The sequence below is a fragment of the Pantherophis guttatus genome, chromosome 1 (genome assembly GCF_059756535.1).
Source record: "Pantherophis guttatus breed Tessera chromosome 1, ASM5975653v1, whole genome shotgun sequence".
NCBI lineage: Eukaryota > Metazoa > Chordata > Lepidosauria > Squamata > Colubridae > Pantherophis > Pantherophis guttatus.
The window spans coordinates 196,140,213-196,161,423 of NC_142063.1; the positions used below are offsets into that span (position 1 = coordinate 196,140,213).

Below are 21,211 nucleotides of genomic sequence, written 5' to 3' on the forward strand. Positions count from 1 at the left end.
ATGGGAGAATTTCATTGATGAAAGCAAAAAATAAAAAGGAAAGAAGGACATTTTTCTCTCTTAACTCTGGCAGTGAATCACATGGAAAACTAGGCATTCAAAATAATTTTGCACCAAGTTCTGGTAGCCAGAAGAACAAGGCAAACCAGAGGAACTGTTCTCCTTTTTCCTTTTCCATTAGAATTTTACAGGTTGCAACTTCTGCTTCATTTTATTCTCAGTTGTTCCTATTTTATGAAGTGCCACAGTGAGTTGCCTGAGTAAGCAGTAGCAGTTGTCAGAGTATATTCATGAACTGGAATAGGACATGGCAACTGGGATAAACATGGCAACAGGTCAGCAATTGGGGACTTGCTGGAATAGGACATGGTAACAAGGTCAGCCAATGTATAGGCATAGCAACTAAATCAGCCAATGAGGACTGTTTGGGAGATGAAACAGCTTGGAGCCTGGGCGTGGCTTAGGTTAACTGATATGTATAAATATAAGTCGTGTGCTCCTGTTATTGTCCTTCCTTCTGTTAACTGTGCTTCTGTGATTATGCTTCTGATTCTGAGAACTTCTCTTGGTATTGTATATATGCCTCATGTTATATTATGTATATACAGAAGTTTCTTATTTAATGAATCCTGCTGAATCAGTTATCTGTGTGTGCTTTCTGGATGTGATTTCTGCAACAAATTCTGACAGCCGTTATTTAAATATGTCATCTCCCCGAAGATGGTTTTGCTGTCACCATCTACCCACCTCACCAGCTTGACACCATCTCCATTTGAATACAGAATAGACAACAGCCACAAAGCATAATTTCGTTCCTCCTACCAGGCTAGGGAATTTGGAAGAGTTGCCTTCACATAAGCTTTAGGCTAGTTAGTGTATTATCTTTGGCAAGCCTTGAAGTTGTAAAGTAAATACAATTAGATATCCTCCCCTGGCTCACCAAACCAGAAGTATAAAAACAAAGTGTAATGACTCAAGTTCATTTTAAGAATGAATCCTTCTCCTTACAAGTTTGGAGTGCTTACAAGTTGTGCAGTAGTTGTTTCAGTGGGGGTATTATCCTGTGCTTAATTAGTTTGCCTACTGTAATCTTGGCAATAGATTCCCAAAGACGAAAAGCAAAAAAAAACAACAACAACAACAAAAAAACCACTCTGAAAATCTATCTTGATTTCTGGAACTCATTATATTGTCTTAGAGAAATAAGAATCTTTGAACATGACTCATAAAGCTACAGACATATAAGCTCTTTTCTTTCAGACATAGATGTGAATGTCCCTTAGCTTTGTAAAGTTGTATGGTTTCCTGGACTGAATCTTTTAGTTACTAACAAGGGTAGGGAGCTTTACCTAAGAAGCCTTATTCATATTCATTCATTCATTCATTCATTCATTCATTCATTCATTCATTCATTCATTCATTCTCTATAGCTGTCCAACTCAACCAAGTGATTCTGGGAGGCTTACAATTCTAAAACTCTAAAACGATCAAAACAATTTAAAAGATGTTAAAACAATAAAATACAAAATAAATAAATATAACAGCAGTCATGATGATGATTAATCAACTAATAGTGAAGCTAAGTAATAGGGCCCTTCACACATTCTCAGCCCCAGGCTTGGGTACATAGCCAATTTGGATTATTCATTTGAATTACTTAAAGTCTTCTCAACTTCTCTGCCTATAAAAAACTTAGGTAAATGTTCAAAATCAGCATTTTCTTCAATATGTGCCTCTAATTACTGAGCACTTCACATACAGCTACTTGAAAAGACTTCAACATCCCTTGAAAGAATATTAGCCACTGCCAAATACAGATACTTCATCTACCATATTTTCCTTCAAAAATAAAGGAATGCTTTCAAGGTTTTTTGTTTTCTTTGTACTTTATTTGAATTATTTCTCCTAAAGCTTTCGAATAACTAAACAACTGAATGATTTAAGAATTTTAGAATTTATTCAGCTCTGTAATGTGTATCTTACAAAACTTTGCACCTCTCTGAAATTATACCGTTAAAGACTAGTTGAGACAGACACCAGGTTTAAAAACATATTTTCCCTTATACCTTCTTAATTTCAACTTAGTATATAGCAAAGCAGAAATATTTTCTATACAGTTTTCCCACGGGAACCTAAGCTTCATGAACACCTGGAAATATAATAATTGGTACCTTAATTTTAAGATTAATTAACATATGATTTAATTTAGTTGACCTTCAAATGCACAATTACTTTTATTAAGTTGTAATGAATTAAAATTAGTATATTATGCAGAAGGGGTACATAATGTGACAGATACTATTTTTTCCTCCTGTATAGTTAAATCAGGACATGGAGGAACTGATAATGAAGGTGACTGCTAATGTGATGCAAAAGCTTTCTCCTTGAGGTCATATATTTAAAAGAACTATGGACAGTTATAATAAATGTCAGTTTTAAATCTGGAAAGGACCTGTATCAGCCATCCTCAGTCGTGTAAATTGGGGTCACAATTTCCTGAATTTTCAACCACTATGTTGTCATCCTTAACATATCTAGACAAAAGCAGATTGAGGATTGCTGTCCTCAATACTTTCATGTATGTGACATTTATATAAAATTCTTTTGATGCATAAAACAAGTGCTAGTAATTTCAACAGAACCCAGACTGTGCCACAGGATCCTGGTGAAGCTGTGTTTGGTTGAAGAACTGCAGTCAGGTGCTTATTGCTTGCCCCTGCATGCTTTGAAACGTCTTTTTATTTTCGGATCCAGAACATTGTACAACTCTAGTGTATCTATCTCAAAAAAATGGTTATATAATGTGTATTAAAACGTAGAAACAAATAAGTCATTTGCATGCATTAATTTGCACGGAGTGAGAAAGATTACATTTCATTTTGAACTGCCATTACTCAGTTTGGGATATTTTTAAATATGCAAGTTCATTATTCTTTGTGATTTTCTACTTTAAATCTGCATCTCACTTAAGAGAAAAAGATATGGTATTTTTTATAATCCACTGACAGTATGAAAGCTTATTTCAAAAAACCGATGACGTATAATTGTGCAGTCATGAGAATATTCAATCATAAATTCTGTAATAATTTGAAAACAGTGAACTATTAGTGGTCAAGAGTGACTCATTTTAACTGCTAAATCTTTAAAGGGTACTATATTATCAGAGCTTAAATGAATCTTAAATAAGTGATTTTCTTCTCTTAAATTGGTCCTAAAATGTTACTACTCTGTGTTTGTGTGTGTGTGTGTGTGTGTTTTCATACTGGAATGCACACAGCTGCATTCTTTCATTAATGGTTAGCTTTGGGCTAACTTTGTGCTGAAGAAAGCGCTTGAACCAGAATTGGTCTGTTGGAGATGAGCCTGAGTGGACTGGGAGAAATTACAGAGCAATTGGGATTTTCCTGCAAAAAGATAAGCCAAATAAAGCAAGGCCAGATGGTAGATCTGAACATTACAAGACTAGTCTCAAATGTAGGACAAAGAAACCGAACAAGCTGCAGAGATTGCAAGGTATCATATATTGCTGATAGAAACAGTATACTGGCCTGGGAGAGAGGGAAATAGTCTGAATAAATTTGAACTATTTACAAACACTACTTCATTTAAATATTTAATAGATGTGAGATGCCCCTGTTCTGATTTTGTGTGACTATTAAAACAAAAAAAAAATCAGGTGTAAAGTCATAGCGAGAATAGCAGCAACTCATAAATGGTGGAGTGATATATACCACGTTTCTTTTTTTTAAAAAACCCTTCATCAGTTTCTTCTTTGTTTCACTGTTGGTATAAATAAAAATATAGAAATAGTGAAAGATTGCTGGCTGCTCTTTGGAGAATTCTAAATCCAGAATTGGAATTAAATGACAGCAAAAGTATCATTCTTGACCTAATAAACCAGCAGCATCTCTATGTGAAAAATTGTGCTGCTGTGACTGAAGGCATGGCCACGTTCTACGAATAATGCCATCATGTACAGGTAGTCCTCGACTTACAACAGTTCATTTAGCGACCATTCAAAGTTACAACAGCACTGAAAAAAGTCACATGACTCTTTTTCACACTTATGACCTTCGTAGCAGCCCCATGCTCATGTGTTCAAAATTCAGACACATGGCAACTGGTTCATACTTATGACCATTGCTGTGTCCCAAGGTCATGTGATCCCGTTTTGCAACATTTTGCCAAGCAAAATCAATAGGGAAGCCAAATTCAATTAACAACCGCCTTACTCACTTATCAACTGCAGTGATTCACTTAATAACTGTGGCAAGATAGGTCATAAAATGGGGCAAAACTCATTTAACAAATGCCTCATTTCACAACAGAAATTTTTGGCCTCAATTGCGGTTGTAAGTCAAGGACTACCTGTACATATACAAAAGACAGAAGTCTTTGACTGCAAAACTGCACTCTCCATCTTGCGGACTTTGACTCTCCTGAGGATGTCTGTGTATCAAAGTGTAGTAATTTACTTATTGGGGCAACCTATCAGTGTCAAGGATAGAAAAAAACTATTAAAAAAACATTGCTGAAGTGCAAGAAAACTTTAATTATGATTTCAGCCGTTCTAACTTGTCAGCATTTGTCTCTTGGAATGGAAGATGATGATGAGGCATCTCTCTCTGTATTTGTACAAACTGGAAAATGTTCCAAATGGAAAAAATGGGTTCCCTCACACACACCCACACACCCACACACACCGTGAAATTACTTAGTTCATATCCCAAGGATAGATGTATCAAAGGAAGCAGATAGAGAAACATTATAAAAACTGTTCTGTTGATCAGTCTTTACTAATCACGCTCCCCATAGAAGAACTGGTACACAATCTGGGAGTTATTTTGCTCATGGGTCTTGCTTGGGGCTGGTGATGGCCATGGCTAGTAAGACCTTTCCATAGTTATATCTTGTGTACTATTCAATTCAATTCATTACAGTTATAGAGCAGAGACCAATATCTTGTGCGCTAATTGTGCCCATTCTTAGACTGAGAAGCATTACTCACAGTCATCCATGCCTCAGTAACCTCTCAACAAGACTAGTACATCACACTATCCTTAAATGGCATCCAGTCATTTCAACTATTTAACTATTCCAAAACACAACAGCATATGCAGAATGCCATGATAATGCCTATATAACACTACCAGGGGTGAAATCCAGCAGGTTCTGACAGGTTCTGGAGAACCGGTAGCGGAAATTTTGAGTAGTTCGGAGAACCAGCAAATGCCACCTCTGGTTGGCCCCAGAGTGGGGTGGGAATGGAGATTTTGCAGTATCCTTCCCCTGCCATGCCCACCAAGCCATGCCCACCAAGTCACACCCACAGAACCGGTAGTAAAAAAAATTGGATTCCACCACTGAACATGAATTATACTGACTCCCAGTTAGCTTCTAGGTGCAATTCAAGATGTGGCTTTTCCTCTTTAAAGCCCCACATGTCATGGGGCAAGATCTTGTGGCATTACTTATCCCTGATGGCTTCTTTCTTTCTTACTTGATCATGCAGAGTGGGCATGTTCCAGGTCCCACTGATAAAACTGTTACCTGATGGGCTCCACAAAGCATGCTGTCAGCCCTACTATGTAGACCAAGCCAACCTTTCTACATAAAGGTTAAAACTATGTCTATTATTATTGGTTATAGTGACAGAATTTTGCAAGGCTCTGCTTTATTCCTCCTATCCCTTATACTTATGTGAATTCAGAAGGTGTCTAACTGAGCTTTGTGCACATGCCTTCTTTGTGTTTTGGATTTAAACCACACTTTTCCACTTGTTGCTTTGGTAATGGATCTGGTCTATCATTCTTTTTTTTTTTAAAAAAATAATCTTTATGAAATATTTACAATAAAATTAACACACAATAATGGTTGAAAAGCAATATAGGAAGCGAAACATAGAAACACCTAAACACAGGACTAAAACCAAACAACAAACAAGACTAACCGAGAGTTAAGCTCACTCTCCAATTAATATTAACTAATATCATCCTAGCCAAACATTTCAATGCATGGTCTGTCATTCTTAAGATCATCTTCTTCGCTTCCTACATGTGATTGAACTGTCACGACACCTGTTTTGTGAAAGTGCCTCCCCCTTAAATTTAGGCAGCCCCAACCTTATTGGTCTTTTAAAAGGTTGCAAAACTGGGGCCTTGGTTGTTGACGGAGCTCCGGCATGGATGTTTGACATTGATAATAAAATTTTTAGGCAACTTGACCCAATTTCTTTTGAGTTACATTGTCATTTTTTGATTAGGTTTTGTGTTCACTGCCCAGACTTCCTTGGGAAAATGGGCAGCTCTACAAAATGTAATTAATAAATAAATATATTATACCACATAATGCATTAATTTTCCACTGTGCTTGTTTGAATGCTGTATGCTAATACAGAAAGACCCTGCTTTGAATTATTCAAAGCTACAATTTTTAAAATTGTGTTCCATGCTCATTACCGATGGATCCAGAAGAATGAAAAGGAAGCATTCCCAATTAACGCAATGACGTCATGACAGAGCAGTACAATTCTATACTTCATCCCTTGTTGAAAGATGAGCAATCCAAGAGGGTAAAACACAGCTGGAAAGATTACATTAGGTATCAGCTCTCTGTTGTTTGCCCCTTACGCCTTGATTTTTAAGTATTAATCAAAGACTAAAGCACTTCTAAAAACAACCTGCCTAGAAAAACTGCAGGCACTTATCCGTGTCATCGCCAGGAATCAAGACAAAAAACAAACCAAGCAAACAAACACAAAAAAAGATCAGGGTGCCCAGCACAGTCTGTCATAAATGAAGAGGATCTTCCCTCAGCTCTGCCTTGGATAGTCAATTTTGTTTTCTTTTGGACCACAGCAGACTGGATCAAATGCTGCTGTCATGGAAGCAAGCGTACATTTATGGATGTGAGCATTCCCACAGATATGTGCCTCGCAGTTCCCTATGACCCAACGATATTTTTTTTATGGGAAATCTATAATAACTTGCAGTTGAAAATGCATGCCATCGATCCCCGCTGGCAACTATGATGCCAAGTGGTTCATTAAAAAGGCTTTTCTAAAAGACATCCCAGAAGTACTTATCTGACATCTGGCCTTTAAAGCTTGAGCGTGAGTTTTCGTAGGCTTAACAGAAAATATTGCTTTTTAAAATCCCCTTTGAGGATTTGGTTTTTCTTAGCTGGTTTCGTGATCTGTACCTTTTTCCTTGCCCAGGTTCTCTTCTCCATCTGCTGGGCTGCTTGGAATTGAAGAAACTGCCTCATCTGTTTTGAAAAGAAAGAAGTGATAGATATTGGGATATAATTTGAATGCAGTAATGATTGTAAATGGTTACACCTGCACTGAAATATATAGGTTATGCATTTTATTAGCTGAAATCCCCTTTTCTTTTCTTTCATGGAACAATAATCAGAGTGAGATTTGTAAACACACTCAATTTCCACACAGATTTAAATAGTCAGGGGCACAGGGTACCAACATTTTGTATAATTGAATTTCAAGTTCTACTTAGAGTCATTCTACTTTATACTATCCTTGATTGAATATTTAGCTTTATCCTTTTTTTTTTACTGTGAATAATGGCAAACTCTTCCTCATTCTGTCCATTCTGCCATTTACTCACCCTTCTGGTGTTTTTTCTCCCCTTTCATAGAGGAAAAACAGTTTGCAGAAGGTATTTTATGCTGCATTGCTTCTTCTTATAATGATCTTTGGTCTTAAAGGCTAACTTTTGCTGTTGCAAGTTACAAAAAACTCCCCCCCTCCAACAACAAACCAAGCCAACACACACAAAACAACAACAACAGCAAACATCTGAGTTGGGGGAGGATATGAAGTTGTGGAACATTTTCTCTGGCTCTAATTCTATGTATGCATGTCTGTGTGTGTTGTGTGTGAGAGAGAGTGTGTCTGTGTACGTGTGTGCATATGTGTATGTGTATATGTATATGTGTGTGTGTGTATGTGTACATATACCATGTTTTCCCGAAAATAAGACTCTGTCTTATATTTTTTTGAACCCTGAAATAAGCACTTGGCCTTATTGCCATGCGCTCAAAAGTCCGATTGGGCTTATTATCAGGGGATGTCTTTTTTGGGGAGAAACAGGGTATATGTATCTATGTGTAAACCTTTCAGGAAAAAGTGTGTGAAAAAGTTTAAGGCAAAATAAGAACACTGTAATAATAACAATGTACAATCATTTGTTAAAGTCCTTGCTCACTGGGAAGAAACCAAATCTCAAACATAGATTTCATTAAATAAAAAAAACCTGTAAGGTAATTAATATTTTGAAAAATGGCATCTTCTGACTAAATAGAATCATTGTAATGCTCAAAGAAAAGAATCAAGCATGTTTTTTTTTTTTTTGGCCACTGGATGTCCATGGTAGCAGATTATATTGGGCAGATTAAAGAAATGTGGCCCCTAACACAGTTTAGTGCCTCATGTAAATGTTTTTTTAAACGTTAGTAAAATATTCTTGGTTGGGCAGAAGAAAAGTCCCCAGTGAGTCTTCTAAAGGATATCTAACTCACAGGGGCAGGTTCATCTAATCTACATTCCTACAGGAAAGGAAGGAGATCTGATACAGAAACTTTGACTCTTCCTCTTACATTATATAACCTAAAGATAAAGCAGTCAAGAAAACAGATCTTAGACATATTGCCATGCTTCCAATTCTTCCATATTTTAAAATGATGGTGTTTTTTTATTCAACAGCAGTCTCAATGAAACTAAAGTGCATGACTGCACATGTGTGCAGATGCTGGCCAAGAAAACATTGAGGAACAATTAGAAAAGTCGTGTGGACAGAAAAAGCCCACCTGCCTCTGAAAGCCTCAAGACAGCCTTGTGTGCTTGTGAATGAACAGCTGAACAATTGGAGTCAGTGGAATTATTTCGCAGAATGGGCACAGCATTTTGGACATAGTGCTTCTCCTCCAGACTGTAACAAGAGATTGGGGTGAAGGGCATTTTGCTGTAACGTATATTCAACTCTTTAGAAACAGCCACAATGCAGTATACACAGATCGAATGGCTGAATAATGTAGGATGGATAGCTTGGCTGCTTCGCTCTATTGCATTGAGTGATTGGGCCTCCCCTGCTGTAGCTCCCAGGTATTAATAAAAAGTTTTCCAACCTGATAGAAACAGTTTCCGTAAAGGATGAGTTGTGATACTTGAAGTAAATATGTGCACGCTACAGAATATAAGCCATTAACCCTTTTTTAGGTGTGTCAGTCAGGAGAGAACATCTATGCTATTTGAAGTAGATGTAAATAAGTCAATCTGTCATGCAACAGTCAGGTTCGTATCTTAGAGGATAAGGACATTCATAGCAAATTTTTGGTCCTTTTACTTATTTTGATAGTTTGGCTGAGGCCAGAGAATGAGCAAAGACCATCTCCCTACAATATATAGATACATATGATGTATGGAAAGCAGAAGAATTCCTTCTGACTGTAGCGTAATTTTTTTTTTCTATTTCTGTTCAGTTTTAAAAATGCAGTTTCAATTGCAGATATATATTGTGTTCAGGTGGGTTTTTTTTTATGAGTTTCAACGTTTATTTTCAAAGGTTGTATTTGCATACCTTGGCTCTTTCTTCCTGAAAAGCCAGTAATCCAATTTGTAACCACTGTGTAGAAAAGCAGTTATTCAGAAGCTAAATCAACAGAATAAATGCCTCACAGTGCAGGTTTATTCCCAGCCAAAGAGGTCCTTCATCTCTTCAAGCTTATTTTCTACACATTCTTGCCTTCCTTTGATGTCTGAACTTTATACCTTACTGCTGTAAACACTTTCCACTGAAGAGGTTTCTAGGATCTCCTCCACCTTAACAGAATGTGCTGTCAATTACTAACAGGAAATGCTACATTCCGGGGCTGGAAGGAATGCATTCACTCATAATGAATAGCGCTCTGGGCTCCAATGGGAAAGCTGTACAAGCCCTGATTTAATCCTGTGGAAACATACAAACGTTGTCAGTCAATAGCATCGACTCAGATTATTGCTCACCAAGGTTCAGAAAGCCTGGCTGATAGAACACTTCAATAGATCTCGGCATAATACAAACCTGTTTCTTGGCTCTGATGCTCCGGTTCATCACTGCTTGGCTTCACTTCTGTTCCATTCTCACCTGCCAGAAAAACGACAGCCATAGAGGGTTATAAACCACATTTCTGATTGTTAAACAGACAAAGTCAGTAGGAACTGCAGCCAACGTAGCAGGTTGATGGCACTACATATAACGAACCCAACAAGGAAAGCATAGGTAAGCCAAAAGTAAACTGCGACAATCACAGGATTGGATCCAAATATAGACATTTTTAGAACTGATCTATTAATTGGACCACAACTAACTTAAATCATATTGATTCTGATATATGACTAAACCAGATTCAACATACACACACCAATATTGAATATTTAACATTCTTCTTCCCAGTGGAATAGGGGATTGAGGAGTCCATAACATTTTAGACAGTTGCTTTCAATCCTGGAAAAGTTGCGTAGAGAGTCAAAATGGTTTTGTAGCAGTTAGGATTCTATAGTACACAACATAATTTTGCATGTGTATTTTTAGGGCCAATACTGTGTATATTGGCTACAAAAATCTGGAGGACTACGAGATTGAAGCATAATACTAGAGAGGCAGCTAGACTTTATTGCAATTTAGTTGTCTGGAATTTTATTGCCCAGATTTTATTCCCCAGTTATAAGATTTTTATTTTTTATTTGGCTTAAGTTCAACAGGAATGTCTATGTATGACTGGGGGTATTGCAGTTTCCCTCAATTTTATTACCCACTTTAGGCTGCTTTGGAAGTTCCACAGTTTTTCCAAGTTAAAGAGATGCTTCCATAAAAGATGGAAGCAGAAAATGTGTGAAAACAACTTGAAACACTACTGTTAGTACAAATCCCTATATCATGGATTCCCAAGCTTAAATAATTTCTTTCTAGAAAATTTATTAATGTGACAATATTCTGAAGCAAGACGAACTAAATGAGGGTTACCAAGAAATTGTGGATAAAATCCTCAATACAGTATATTTACCTAGCTTCATAGCATGGAGGAAGGTGTCTTTTCAAATGGATATATGCTAGCCTTTTACCAAATGACTTTTATTTGCCCTATAAAAGATTTTATTTACCCTATAAGAAATTATCTGGTAGAGTTTGATTTTTATTTGTCACTTCTGCTGTTCAGTGTTTGGGTTGTCCAATTTTCTTGGGTTGTCCAATTATACACATCTATCTATTCCCTCTGCTTTTCTCCTTCCCGAAACATTGTACTAATTTTTCTTTTTAGTCATGTACTTTCTGTTTTGATTTATACTGACTGCTAACTTTATGTTTGTAATAGTAATAATAATGACAGGAATAATTTTATTTCATTCAGTTTCAAGGCTGCCGAGATCTTTAACAGCGTCTAATTAAAAAGGGAAGGAAGGGAGGGAGGGAGGGAGGGAGGGAGGGAGGGAGGGAGGGAGGGAAGGAAGGGATATTTAACTGGCTTGATGATTCCTATTATTTTTTCTGTTAATCTTCAGGAATGCTTTAAACTGTTGGAGGGTCCCTCAGGCACTGGCGTTAAGATATTAGGTGAGCTTTTTCCTGGGAGTACATGTTGGTATGCCCTGTTTTATATATTTGATTTTCCGTTGAGATATTGTGGTTTCTTTTATTTATTTCATTCTTGTACATTACCCAGAGTTGCATTTTTGTGAGTTGGGTGGCCCTACAACTCTTTAAATAAATAAATAAATAAAGAATAATAATAATTACTACATCTACCCTGAACTGAATTCCTCCAAATGCTTGACTTATTACAGAAAACGTATAACAAATTACTTTAGGGCTGTGTGAAGTGGAAAGGCATGTAGCCCTGTGGCTAAATTTCTCTCACTGCATAATCCTCCTTTCCTTCTACTGACATTCATGTTTCGGTGTTTCAGATCCTAAACATAAAAGTAGTGCTTTGGCTCAATGATGTTTCATTCAGAACAGCAACTTTCTAATCTCTAATATGAATGAGCCAGATGACCTGTTGTCACCTGTTCAGAGCCTTGTGCTAGAAAGACAGTCACATAGTAAGATGGCAGAGTAATTGCTTAAATCATATTGCCAAACTGTTGCGTGTTCATAAAAAAAATCCCTTTTCTAAGAAGAAAAGAGAAATGGTATAAATGTCTCTAGGAAATAAATGGAACAAATTGATTTGCAAGTCCTATAAAATGTTTAATCATTATCAGTCTTTCTTTCCCTTCTAGTCCTGCAGGATTGTTATACCTCTCTCTGCTTCTATACAGCTTCTATATAATTGCAATGTATGCACCCCTTTCTTTTATCTTCTAAGAGTCTTAACATCAGAAAAGTGCAAGAGAAATCTGGCAAATTTTGAGGCAAAGGAAGAAGGAAAAAAGGAAGGACATCTAGACTAAATAAACACTAGCTATCTTTGAATACGGTGTTGTAAATTGTTCAAGAAAATTGACTTTTCTTCTGTCTTTCTTGGGATGCTGTTGATTAAAACAGCCAGCAGGTGGAGCTGGTGTAGAGGCATTTATTTTCTTTTAAACCCAGAGGCCCTGCAGTTTTGATCTTCATTCTTCAGAGATCAGCTTCGGGACAAGATTCTCAACTGGTATAAATCAGTGTCGTTGCACCACATTCCAGGCAGCCATGGTGGGATCCCAGGAATTTTAGCTGGCTTCAACCATTGCATTACTGATTTTCATTGCCCTAAACAAATAGCAAACTGTACTAATTTTTTAGGACTTCAGAGACCTTTCAATCTCTTTAAGATTCTCTTTGGTAAATTCTTTTACATCTGTAGTGTTATACAGGAAACAAGCAAAACTCAAATAAAACCAGTGGTGGGATTCAGCCAGTTCGCACCACTTCGGGAGAACCGGTTGTTAACTTTCTGAGCAGTTTGGCAAATTGGTTGTTGGAAGAAATCATTAGGGCAGAGAACCGGTTGTTAAATTACTTGAATCCCACCATTGAATAAAACCATGTTCTAATGCAAATGTTATTCTATTTTGGAGCATTAGTCTTACCAGTCAAATGTTGGTTGCATCTTTTGTTGTGTAACTGTATTTTTCAGCAATAGTGATTTAAAGCAGAAGGCTGAGTTGGGAGATTTTCATCAACTTATCCATTGTTTTACTGTTGTACTTGTTTCCTGGATTATTTATTTGCTTACTTGATAATTTTATGTATGCAGACTGGCTCATAGTTTTACAGCACCTGCATTACCATTACCTCTTCTTCTATTTTATGCATCTCCATTTTATTTTCTTTAGACTGTTTCTCTCTAATAGTATTCAATCATTACCACAGAGATGGGGAAATTGGCAGCCCTATCCATTAAAAGGTTAAATTCCACCAATGACTATGATTTGCTGTGAAAATGCCACACATTTGCATTCTGTCTAACAGAGGCCATCTTTTAATAGAAAGGACACTGCTATTTTAATGTTTTCCTCCCTCCATGTCCCTCAGAATTGACTGGAAATGATGAACAACATGAATAGCAAATCTGTTCCATTAATGGAAATCCATTCACATGCTTTGAATGTAGGATTCTCAGTGTAAGCCTGCTCAGTTTCATTGCCAACCAATGTTGTGATGGAGTGTGTGATACTAAGCTATTTTTTATTTTTACGGTTGCTAAATCACAGGATTTACATTTGTCCTAAAGTGTAACACAAGGAATGCACATTGTTCAAAAAGGGGGCTGAATCCTTTAGCCTCCAATCCCAAGGTTCTTTACATTCGGCATAAGAAATAGGGGAGGGAGTATCTTTGCAAACTAATATTGGCAGATGTGAGAAGGGGAGGACCTTCTAGAAGAAGCTTTTCTTTTACCACACAAATGCAGGTTTAAATTTAGCAGTATGAGGGCTTACCTTAAATCTGTATCTTCTTGCAAAGAATGACGATCTGATCATTCCATAGTCAGGTGATGACTCAATGATCAGGTCATCATTCTTTGCAAGAATATACAGGAGGGAAGAATGGCTACTACACCAAGGGAGGGAGGGAAGGAGGGAGGGAGGGAGGGAGGGAAGGAAGGAAGGAAGGAAGGAAGGAAGGAAGGAAGGAAGGAAGGAAGGAAGGAAGGAAGGAAGGAAGGAAGGAAGGAAATGCCAGGAAAAAAAATGTTTTCTTTACACTATTCCCTCCTTTAAAATACTGCCACTGCCTCTTCATGAACAGTACCAATAAAAGGAGCAGACATGATTTACTATTTATACAGTGCTTTTTTATTTATTTTCCACAGAATTTGCTAGCTAAGGAGCAAAATGTGCACAGAAGTATTTTGTATCATTCGCAATGACAGAGTATCTTTTCCAGAAGGATGGCTATTGAATTGCACTCAACCTCACCATCACTTTCTGTTTTACTGGAAGTATCCAGAACAGTCAGATGACAGTCACCATGGAGGACCTGAGGATGGTGTCTAGTCTAACCCTAACAAAGATTTGATTTGAGCTTGGGGTCTTTCAGAATACTAATAGTCTTTATGGCATGGCTAGATCTTCAAGGCATCTAGTTGCTAATGTTACCCTACTACAAGGAAAGAAATTCTGAAGCTGCAAAGATAGAATTACAGTAGGAACATGGAATGTAAGAGCATGAATACAGGAAAGTTCAACACAGTGGAAAATGAAATGAAACTTCTACAAATTGACAGCATCATTGAATTGTATGGATTTGGATCAGACACTTTCAGTCAGAAGATCTTCATTACTCAAGACATGAAAAATAGTGTTGCTGTTACATATATATATATATAGAGAGAGAGAAGATATAGGAAGAACAGTACTTGTCTACAATGTAATCAATGACTGAATGATACCAATTAGACTTTGTGGACAACCCTTTAGTATGAGAACCATTCATGTTTATGCTGCCACTAATGTGGAAGAAGGGAGCAAAAAGGTAAATAAGAATCTGATTCAAGAACGTTATAAACAAATTAAGAGGCCAAACTTGAAAAAAATGGAATGTTAGGACTTTTGATATAAGATGTTGAAAATAATTATATAAATAATTAGCACTTTTATGGAAATCACTTTGTTTAGTCTAAGTTAAAACAGAAATCTGTGATTTTATGATTTCACAAATTAAAACTAGAGGGGACTAAAGATTCCAGGCAGAAAAGGGAACTAAAGATTCCAGGTGCAAAAGGAAAAAGTTAAAGGCCTGTCTCTTTAAGAAGGAGAAAACAACTAAAATGGATACACAAGTGACAAGCCAAGAGATTTACCTGGATAAGGACTTTTTACTAGACTTACAGAAGAAGTTGGTTACAGACTTGAAGAAATCTTTGAGATAGGAAAAAGAAAAAAAAATTGAAAAGGGATTAAATTGTATGACGAAGAAGAAGAAGAAGAAGAAGAAGAAGAAGAAGAAGAAGAAGAAGAAGAAGAAGAAGAAGAAGAAGAAGAAGAAGAAGAAGAAGAAGAAGGCCATAGTAGTTCTATCCTTCCCTCCCTTTCATCCTTCTGCTCTTCTTCATCTTCCATCTGCTCACTTTGAGCAAGCCAAGGATTCACCATGTTCTCAGGCTGTCCCCATTCCATCTATTTTTCAAGGATTCTCTGGGATATGATGAACTATGTGATTTTATGTGATTCGTAAAATTAGGATCAAAATAAAAAAAAAACAGAGGCAAAGTAGATGTTTATTTCTTCAGCGTTCAGACATCCAGAGTAGACCTCTAGATATATGGAGGAAAATGAAGATTACTAAAGCCCTGTCTAACAACTTGATCTCATCACAACAAGGACTAGAACATGACTTACCAAGAATAATGTTAAAGGCAGCTGAAAAGCTATTCTAATTACGTTTAGAATGAGCAAATTAATTTTATGTGACTGTAAGTCATTCCAGTGATGGAATAACCAGCATGTTTTGTTGTATAAACTATACTAAGTCATGAAATGATACTAAAAACATACGGCTAAAGGCAATTAGTTGTCAATGCATAGACAGGCATAGGGGAGCCAGAGGAGATAAAAATAGAGAAAGAGAGAAAGGAAATGAGAATAGTTATATTATGCAAATAATACACAGCTCCAAAGGAATTTCTTTTCAGTCCTCAGCAAATATTTTTTTTTAAACGTTTTCAGATGACAGTCACCCACTGAACATCTTTTATTGATGAAGAACTTTTTCCTAATTACTTCTTTCTACTAACACTGGAAGCAAAGCAAATGGAAGGGGGTTTAATAGTGTATGTCTCGTGCAAAGAGGCAAGACTATTTATCTGTTCCCTAACTTCACCCTTTTCTCTCATTCATTTTCTGATCATCAACGTTAAATCCAAAATTACCGACTTGCATTTTATCCTGATGCCATATTAGTGATAAAAATATATTTTCTTTCCCTCAGATGGACAATGTATAACTTTTCTCTAACATAAGCTAAAAATTACCAAAAAATTGTTAGATGGTAACTGCCACACACTATCTTTCATTAACAATAAGTGATATGTAATGATCATGTTTATTCCTTCCAAAGATGATAGAACATCATATATCTTTTTTTGACTAGGAAATATAAATGGATCCAACTTCTATCTAATGTGAAACAAGAACTTCTGTCCGCTGTTGTGAGGAGAAAGAATCCATTTAAAGGCAAGAGTTTGCACATTATAATGGCACAGCACAGACAAAATTAGTCCATCTGTTGCTGAAATGCAATGTGCTGCAAGGGCTTTGTTTTCCTTGCCAAACTGGTCACTGACAATTATTAAGAGTCTATTCTCTTCTTAGTTTTTTTTTTTTTTAAGTTAAGGGATATTCAGATTTATAACTGGTAAAACAAAAACAGAAATAACAAAAAAATAATAAATCCAGTAATCCTGCTCACAAAGAAGACAAGATTTTTTAAAAAGGGGAAAGAAAAATAGAAATTGCAGAAACTTGTGAAAACCTGTATATAGTATTTTCTCACCACTTTTCTGGAGTTGCATTGCTAATGTTTGCTAAAGTAGCAGCCCCAAGATGAAACAGTGGATGCAACAATTAGCAAAAAGCAGAAGCTTGATTGTGGTTTTTTTTTTTTTTTGCAGACATTTCATTACTCAGATATATAATATTTCTTTTAGTATTTTCAGCGCTAGAAAGGAATGTGCTTTGCTCTCTCTATATATACAGTAGTTTGACCCATCAGAGTTAGTTGGGGTGTTGTTTCCTAAGGTATAGTTTACTACTTGACTGTTTGTCTAAGTTGTAGTTCCTTGATTAGAGCATTGTTTATTGTTTGATTGTTTGTCTCATGTTAATGCTGGTGTTAATTCCTGCTCATCTGTGTGTTGATTGCTTGGGTGTTGATTGTTGGCAAAGAGGTGTTATGGATTTTTTTTTCCTTTTTAACTTTTTTACTGTCTCTTTTGAATGGCGTGTAAGTGTGGTTTATTTCTATGTACCTGATGATAGCTGATTTATCCAAATGCCAAGATTCCAGAAACTTCTTAGCATTTTTGGATTTGGCTTCATCTAGAATACTCACAATTTTCCAATTGAAACTATGGTTAAGTCTGTCCATTGTGAAATTAAGGAGTTTTCATCATGACTTCTGACTGCTATTTGGCGTTCATAGATGCATTCTGCTGGTCTTCTACTTGTCTGTCCCACATAGTGGCTGTTGCAGTCTTTATGTTGGAAATGACTCCTGCTTTTCTTCCTATTTACTGGGTCTTTTGGTAATTGCATAGCTATAACAGAGTTTCAGCATTTACCATTTTCACTGGCAAAGCTCTCCAGAGAATGCTTTGCCACATCACTTTCCAATTTAATTATAACCACAAAAAGCCAAAAATGTTAGCTGTGTGTTATCTGGCTTTTTGGTCCGTCCCCGCCCGCCCCCAATTTTTTGCCTAGCTTTAAGAAATGCTGGAATGTTTCCTGACTCGATCAGCTGTGGAAGTTATGCCCTTCTGTGCAAGCAGTCTATAAAAAGAAGGGAGAACACTTAGTATAGTAGATTCGTATAAGCTCCTGCGTACGTGTGTTTCTTTATAAAAGTGCACACACAATCAGTGGAGAGGATGCTTTATTAAGAAAAAGGAACAGAAGCAGTCTTCACTTTCGCACACATGTAATCTATTCCACAAAAGATCAATGCTGGCATTGCAAATAAACACATAGGTAGTCCCTCCTATATGGTTTCGTGCCACTAAAAGTGACCTGAACCATGGATGAGGTGAGGGAAAGGTGACCAAGGATTTAGATTACAACTTCCAGACGGCATGGCCAACAGTAATTCATGATGAGAGTGGTAACCCAAAATATACAGAAAGAGCTAGGTTCCCTATACTTAACAAAGAGCTAATTCATTTGTTTATTTAGCGAATGGCACTGTTACATTGGCCAGGAGACTGTAATGCTAAGGCAAAGTAGTAGTTTGGCTGCTTGTTTACCAACTCTGTTACGTACATGCTTGTGCAGTTCTCAAGGTGCACCATAGGAGGCCAAGCTAACTTCACACCAGAAAGAAAGGTGAGCAGCCTTTCCAGCAGCATTATCAAAGGCCCTCTCCCGCCACAGAAGCCGCCTTGAAAATGGGCGTTGCAACCAGAAAGGTTCAGTGCTGGCAGGATTCTAACTGCTGCACGAAGAGCTGGCTTGTCTTCCCACCTAAGTGGTACATATTTATCTACTCGCATGGGACATACTATCAAATTACTAGGTGGGCAGAAGCTGAGGCAAGTGACAGGAGTTCACCCCACCATGCAATCAAATTCAATTCAAACCACTGGAGCAGAGACCACCTCCAGTGTCATAGGCTATTGACCCACCATGCCTCTATCTAGTCCATGTTTAATTTGGAATATACAGTATGACTAACTAATAAGACTCTATGGGCTTGATGTCAATGAATTTCTCAATATGTGGGTTCATGTCTAATGTTACCCTAATCACAGATTAGAACCCACATTGTTGGACACTTGATAGCATTTTGATTCATGCAAGAGTAGCCAACTATGGCTTTAAAACTTCAGACGTTCCATTAAGCAGTACAGATAAATCAAAGGTGGGTTTCAACAGCTTCTGACCAGTTCTGGAGAACCAGTAGCGGAAATTTTGAGTTGTTCGGAGAACCAGTAAATACCATCTCTGACTGGCCCCGGCCCCATCTATTCTCTGCCTCCTGAGTCCCAGCTGATCGGGAGGAAATGGGGATTTTGCAGTAACCTTCCCCTGGAGTGGGGAGGGGATGGAGATTTTACAGTATCCTTCTCCTGCCATGCCCACCAAGCCATGCCACGCCCATCAAGCCACACCCACAGGACCAATAGTAAATTTTTTTGAAACCCACCACTGAAATAAATTATTCCATAGTGGAATGTTTGTATCCAATCAAATCTTCAAATTAAATGGAATAATCTTAGACTTAAAAAAAGGAAGAGCAGGTTTGAGGATCATACAATTACTTGTATAATAGACCCACGCATAATGAAATAGCTCCTACCACACAACAGTATGTGTCCATTAGCCAGATAGCAAGCACTTGCCAAAGTGGTTAGAACATCCTATAGTATTGTAGATAATGGCTCTTTCATTAATTGTTACCACTCTTCCTACAAAGGAAGAGTGCTCCAAAAGTATATTTGGCAATCATGTTACAGACAATAAATAGTACCTTTGTCAAAAAGTTTAGAATATATAAATATATGATGCATTTTCTGCAAACAAGTATATACAATTATGATTAATCACTAATAGAAACAACTTGCAATTTTTAAATTTTCTTTCATTCTCAGACATTCTACTTTTGTCTTATGAAATTCCAAAGACATTAAAATGAATCATTAGGTAAACAGCTTGATATTACTGTAGCTTTTGCATGAAGTACTTCTGAAGTACTTCTGAATCACTGACAAAGCATACATAACCCTAATTTATTTGTTCACCTGCTACTTGCACTAGCCCACAACACTAATGATAATGACGCCTTTCCTCATAAAATGTAAGGAGGGTGGTAATCTAGGTAATCTTCCTAAGGTTTACCCCAAAAGATTTCAAAGAAGCAGTTCCAAATTACCAAACACGCACTCATCAACTAGGTATTAGGTATTTTTTATCAGCCTTGAACCCTTTTTGATCTGGTGGGCATATTTTGAGAATATACTGTAGGTACTCTTGTAAAATTACTCCATGTATGAGTCATTCAAAAATGACTCTGACCAGGTACAAATAATTCACCAGAATTCCACATGAATCTTAACAACCACTTCTGCAGGATGCTCTCAAAGAAAACAATGTGCCACAGCCAACTACCATGATTCTGAGGCCTGTATGAAACCCAGAGGCATTCTTAGCATTAAGAATATATCAGCATCTGATATATATTAGGTCCATATATCAGATGGAACAAGAAGCCTAGCTGGAACCAGGGAATGATGGGAGAGGGCTGATGCAGATGCCACATCATTGCACAGATAAATAGGCATTTTAGGACACAGTATGTATATACACCAAACTTAATAAAAGATAGCTTTTTGCCAAGCAGCAGAAGCTAATATCCTTATGCCAGATTTCTTCTCATAAGGAAGCAATAGAGTCTTATGAGGCCTTTGTGGAAATCTGCTTATCTATAAATTACAAATAAATTATTCTCCAAAAATATATTCAGTTCAGTCAGGTCATTTCCTGATGCAGAATCAATACGCATCTCCTGGTTTCATTTGAAACCAGAGTTATGAATGATCAGGTTTTCTTCTGAACAATCTAGACCTTTAGGCAGAAATATTTAACTAGCCACAAATTGTGAGGTCATGAAGATTTCTTTTTCTGCTACCAAACGGCTTGGATTTTTAATTTTGGAAATAAACAGAAGCAGGGAGAAGTTCAGGCAATCAATCAACAGGAGTCAATATTGATTGGAAGGGGCACGCACACACACACAGCATACATGTACATTTGTTTCCTTCCCACTTTATTCAGCATGGCTGTATGTCTGGAAAATGTGCTTAAGGTCTTTAGATCTTCTGACTGTAGTTGGTTTTCTTTAATAAATTCCTCCCTCCCTCTATAGTCCTCTAAAAACCTGCTCCACAATGTTATGGATCTCTCCAGAAGTGGGGTAGGCAACATGTGGCTTGCAGAACCAACGTAGTGCTCATCAAGCTTTGCTCCACTTGATTTTTCTGTTTCAGTTTTTAATTTCATTATTAAATTCTCTAA

The 21,211-nt window shown here is 37.0% G+C and overlaps 1 protein-coding gene and 1 long non-coding RNA gene across 5 annotated transcripts in view; one reads left to right on the forward strand and one right to left on the reverse strand.

Moving 5' to 3' along the window:
- Positions 1-21,211, reverse strand: part of MACROD2 (mono-ADP ribosylhydrolase 2) — a 1,140,895-nt gene that overhangs the window by 85,310 nt on the left and 1,034,374 nt on the right. For all 4 annotated transcript variants that reach the window (XM_034432401.2, XM_034432402.2, XM_087882285.1 and 1 more), the window contains 2 exons: positions 10,080-10,142; positions 7,201-7,266 (listed from right to left, as the gene is read on the reverse strand). In XM_034432401.2, the coding sequence (XP_034288292.1) occupies positions 7,201-7,266; positions 10,080-10,142 (129 nt within the window). The remainder of the gene's footprint in view (positions 1-7,200; positions 7,267-10,079; positions 10,143-21,211) is intronic.
- LOC117674417 (uncharacterized) lies at positions 10,204-14,378 on the forward strand. The gene is made up of 3 exons (XR_004593850.3): positions 10,204-10,277; positions 11,558-11,609; positions 14,296-14,378. It is a non-coding gene; the product is annotated as an uncharacterized LOC117674417 (long non-coding RNA).